The sequence below is a fragment of the Austrofundulus limnaeus genome, unplaced genomic scaffold (assembly GCF_001266775.1).
Source record: "Austrofundulus limnaeus strain Quisiro unplaced genomic scaffold, Austrofundulus_limnaeus-1.0 Scaffold884, whole genome shotgun sequence".
Lineage (NCBI taxonomy): Eukaryota > Metazoa > Chordata > Actinopteri > Cyprinodontiformes > Rivulidae > Austrofundulus > Austrofundulus limnaeus.
Genome location: NW_013953286.1, coordinates 69,300 through 74,216, shown reverse-complemented (window position 1 = coordinate 74,216; position 4,917 = coordinate 69,300). Strand labels below are relative to the sequence as shown.

General features: G+C 44.8%; 1 protein-coding gene across 9 annotated transcripts in view; it reads left to right on the top strand.

Moving 5' to 3' along the window:
* LOC106533104 (bromodomain adjacent to zinc finger domain protein 2B) overlaps positions 1-4,917 on the top strand; it is a 47,870-nt gene that overhangs the window by 1,514 nt on the left and 41,439 nt on the right. For all 9 annotated transcript variants that reach the window (XM_014029330.1, XM_014029324.1, XM_014029326.1 and 6 more), the window contains exon 2: positions 4,610-4,801. In XM_014029330.1, the coding sequence (XP_013884784.1) occupies positions 4,610-4,801 (192 nt within the window). The remainder of the gene's footprint in view (positions 1-4,609; positions 4,802-4,917) is intronic.

Sequence of the window (4,917 nt, the reverse complement as noted above, 5' to 3'; positions counted from 1 at the left end):
TGGACTGCACTTGTCCAGGTGTCCCTGTGATGGACTAGACCTGTCCAGGTGTGTCTGTAAAGGACTGGACTTGTCCAGGTGTGTCTGTAATGGACTGCACTTGTCCAGGTGTCCCTGTGATGGACTAGACCTGTCCAGGTGTGTCTGTAAAGGACTGGACTTGTCCAGGTGTGTCTGTAATGGACTGCACTTGTCCAGGTGTCCCTGTGATGGACTAGACCTGTCCAGGTGTGTCTGTAAAGGACTGGACTTGTCCAGGTGTGTCTGTAATGGACTGCACTTGTCCAGGTGTCCCTGTGATGGACTAGACCTGTCCAGGTGTGTCTGTAAAGGACTGGACTTGTCCAGGTGTGTCTGTAATGGACTGCACTTGTCCAGGTGTCCCTGTGATGGACTAGACCTGTCCAGGTGTGTCTGTAAAGGACTGGACTTGTCCAGGTGTGTCTGTAATGGACTGCACTTGTCCAGGTGTCCCTGTGATGGACTAGACCTGTCCAGGTGTGTCTGTAAAGGACTGGACTTGTCCAGGTGTGTCTGTAATGGACTGCACTTGTCCAGGTGTCCCTGTGATGGACTAGACCTGTCCAGGTGTGTCTGTGATGGACTGGACTTGTCCAGGTGTGTCTGTAATGGACTGCACTTGTCCAGGTGTCCCTGTGATGGACTAGACCTGTCCAGGTGTGTCTGTAAAGGACTGGACTTGTCCAGGTGTGTCTGTAATGGACTGCACTTGTCCAGGTGTCCCTGTGATGGACTAGACCTGTCCATGTGTCCCTGTGATGGACTAGACCTGTCCAGGTGTGTCTAAAGGACTGGACTTGTCCAGGTGTGTCTGTAATGGACTGGACTTGTCCAGGTGTGTCTGTAATGGACTGCACTTGTCCAGGTGTCCCTGTGATGGACTAGACCTGTCCAGGTGTGTCTGTGATGGACTAGGCCTGTCCAGGTGTGTCTGTAAAGGACTGGACTTGTCCAGGTGTGTCTGTAATGGAATGGATTTGTCCAGGTGTGTCTGTGATGGACTGGACTTGTCCAGGTGTCCCAGTGATGGATTAGACCTGTCTATGTGTGTCTGTGATGGACTAGACCTGTCTAGGTGTGTCTGTGATGGGCTAGACCTGTCCAGGTGTGTCTGTAATGGGCTAGACCTGTCCAGGTGTGTCTGTAATGGACTGGACCTGTCCAGGTGTGTCTGTAATGGACTGCACTTGTCCAGGTGTCCCTGGGATGGACTAGACCTGTCCAGGTCTCTCTGTGATGGATTAGACCTGTCCAGGTGTGTCTGTGATAGACTGGACCTGTCCAGGTGTGACTGTAATGGACTGGAATTGTCCAGGTGTGTCTGTGATGGACTAGACCTGTCCAGGTGTGTCTGTAATGGACTCAACTTGTCCAGGTGTGTCTGTGATAGACTAGACCTGTCTAGGTGTGTCTGTGATGGACTAGACCTGTCTAGGTGTGTCTGTGATGGGCTAGACCTGTCCAGGTGTGTCTGTGATGGACTGGACCTGTCCAGGTGTGACTATAATGGACTGGAATTGTCCAGGTGTGTCTGTGATGGACTAGGCCTGTCCAAGTGTGTCTGTAATGGACTAGACCTGTCCAAGTGTGTCTGTAATGGATTCGACTTGTCCAGGTGTGTCTGTGATGGACTAGACCTGTCCAGGTGTGTCTGTAATGGACTAGACCTGTCCAGGTGTGTCTGTAATGGACTACTAGACCTGTCCAGGTGTGTCTGTGATGGACTGGTAAAGCCTCCATCTTGGATGTTTTTGTTAATCAGTTTTTGACATGGACCCAGGTCCACTCTGGTTCTGAACAGTCCGGTCAGGAACTAAACCAGGACTGTAGAGGAGCCGTGTYGACCCGTGGACCAGCTGTTGACCCTCACTAAGGTCCAGGATTMTTGTCCCCCTTACTAAGAACCGTTTAGTTCCTGTACAAGAGGGACGTAGGTTCTGTCCTCACCTGGAGGTTTGAGTCTCAGCAGGACGGGTCAGACTCACAYACAGGCTCAGACCCTGGGGGACAGGCAGGTCATCTGGATCCCTTCTGGACACCTCCCTGTGGTGGACATGTCTTTGAGGAGTAGTTCCTCTTCCTCACTTCAGGATCTTAGATTTAATTCTTCGTCTTGTGGAGGCCTGCGTTAGAATAGAAGACGTTTGCAGATCACTCTGTGTAGACGTGGGGGGTGGGGGGCTCAGTGGGAGTGTGTGTGTGTGTGTGTGGGGAGGGGGGTAAGAAGAGCCTTCTTTTAGTTGGGGGTTTCAGTCGTTTATCTTGTATCCTCTGACGCTGGTGAAGCGTTGATCCATATTCAGCAGACTCTAATGACTCTCAGTCCGTCTTCTCGTGGCGAGCTGAACCTTGAAACAAACACAAAGAGCTCGAAGCGCCATGAAGACGCCGCCGAGGCCGCAGAGCCTCAAAACTCCGACCCCTCCATCAGATCCTCTACATCAGATCAGAAAACACAACGCTTCACTTTGACATTTTCATCTGCAACGTTTCTCCTTTTCTTCAAGTCATCACTTTTTTTTTTGCAGAGGCGTCGGAGCAGTCTTTTCTATTTTTCTTTTTTTTTCCGGAATAGAAATTGAATTTGCATGAAATATGCTCGCACCAAATTGCATCTGACTCGGGGAGYAGGTAATACGCTGTGCTCGCTCCTGCCAGGAGTGATTGTGCTCAGGAAAAAACGCGAGACGATGATGAGGATGTTGATGAAGTATTCTTCTGCGCTGAAATGGAACGGCGAGCGGGCGGAGGACGGTTTTTACACCTGATGTTTCCTGCCGGAGACGGTCCTGATTGTTGCTCTGCGGRTCCTTCTGATCCTAACAAATGTTCAAAACACAAACTCAGCAGATCTTTGCTGAAGCAAAGACTGARGTTAAAATAAAACGCTGAGTCAGCATTCACACTATTGTTTTATACGTTTTCTATAATCTAACTACTTCTGTATAGATTCTTCTATGTCAGATGGTCGTATAAAACCTTCGGCACATTTAGGTCATGCTGCTTCTTAACTTTTACCATTTTCTAAAAATTTAACTGTATTTACCGTTTTTCTCAGATTTCTTCTGTTTCTTTAGAAACTCCTTCAGCTGCTACCTCTGATTTTGTTTTCTTTTGCTACTTTTAGCTTTTAGTTCATTTTTAACACTAGATTTTTGGCTAGCATTTGCTATTTTTAGTTTAAGCTAGTGTTTTGGTACTTTTATTTTTTTAGTTAACAATGCTGCTTTTAGCTAGAGCTTTGGTACCATTAGCTAGTTTCTTGCTACTTTTAGCCAGTGTTTTGGTATGCTTAGTTTGTAGCTAGCTATGCTGCTTTTAGCTAGAGCTTTAAATTAGCTAGTTTCTTGCTACTTTTAACCAGTGTTTTCTGTTAGTGAGWCTTTTGCTAGTTGTAGCTTTTACCAATCATTTTATCCATTTTAGTTTGTAACTAAATATACTTTTTGCAGTCTGTGATTTGGTACTTCTAGCGAGTTTCTTGCTCCATTTAGCTTTTAGCAGTTTTTGCCACTGTTATTGTGGGGTTTAACTATTCTTTTGTTGCTAACCTTTTGATACATTTAGCAATGAACTTGACTTTGCTACTTTTAGTTTTAAGCTAGTGTTTTTGGGACTAGTTTTTAGTTATGCTACATTTAGCTATGGTAGCTACGTTTAGCCACTTGTTTTGGTTTTTAGCTAGTCCTTTTACTTTTTTGTAGTGTTTTGGTCCTTTTAGCTTGCAGACATTGTTTGGTACTTTTATCTAGGTCCTTGCTACTTTTTTCTTTTTTAGCTTTTAAGTAGTGTTCTGCATTGTTTCAGCTTCTTTATCAGATTTCAGCTCTTAGTCATTTTGTATTCTGACAGAAACCGCCTGTTTATTATTAATTTTTTTATGAATAAAGTATTTTATACACAGGCTGGAGTAGTCTTGTTCTCAGAAGAAATGTTCAGGCTCATGTTAGCACACTAATGCTAATAAAATAAGTTACCTGCTACCTGCTGTTAACAGGTGTGTAGAAAAAAGTACCCCTACTGTTAAAAGAAGCTCATCATCGGGCATGTGGCAAACCAGTTTATCATATAATCGATCCTTGAAGCAGATATTTATAATTTAATTACTTTTGGTCAAATATTTCATCCGTTTGTCCCATCCACAAACATTTAGATATATTTAAAAAAATTAAGACACTCGTTATTTAATGACTTTCAGCTTCAGTTCTTTCTGAACATATTTTAAAATACATTTTTTATTGATCCAAACTGGCATTGGATTAGATTTAGATGTAGACAATAAAGAGTAATAAACCACAAGATTTTTTATGAATTATGGTTAAAAATGACGATAAAGAAGGTAAGCGGGGGCCCCGTGCTTGTGTGGAGCCCAGGGTCGCAGAATTTTAAAATCCACCTCTGGCTTACTGCAAAAAAATTAAAAATAACAACTAAAAACAAGAAAAACGTTAATAAACTTAAATACTATTAAAGATTCAGTTTCTTTCTTATGACCAGTGGAGAAAAACAGATTTATTTAGTTGTTTTGATGTTTTTAAAATGTTTTCTAAACGTGTTTAAAGTTGCTGACTCGTGTTTCCTGTTGAAGGCCGTCTGTTCGGAGCAGCAGCAGATCAGCCTTTCATCGGCTCCACGTTGTCAAGTGCCTTCCCTCTGGTCAACCACCCAGCCTTCGGAGCCCTCTACACCACCGGGACGGGCCGGCCCGAGTTCGGGGGCCTGGGCTCCATCGGGATGTCGGCCGTTCTGGCTGCCCACCCGCAGTTAGGAGCCCTGTCCGGTAAGAAGACCGGTTCTGAGATCTGACCGGTGAAACTGAGCGTCTTTTTTTAAAACTTGTTTTATCCTTCCCTGTCCTCTCTGTCCTTTCTGTCCTCCTCTGTCCTCTCTTTCCCC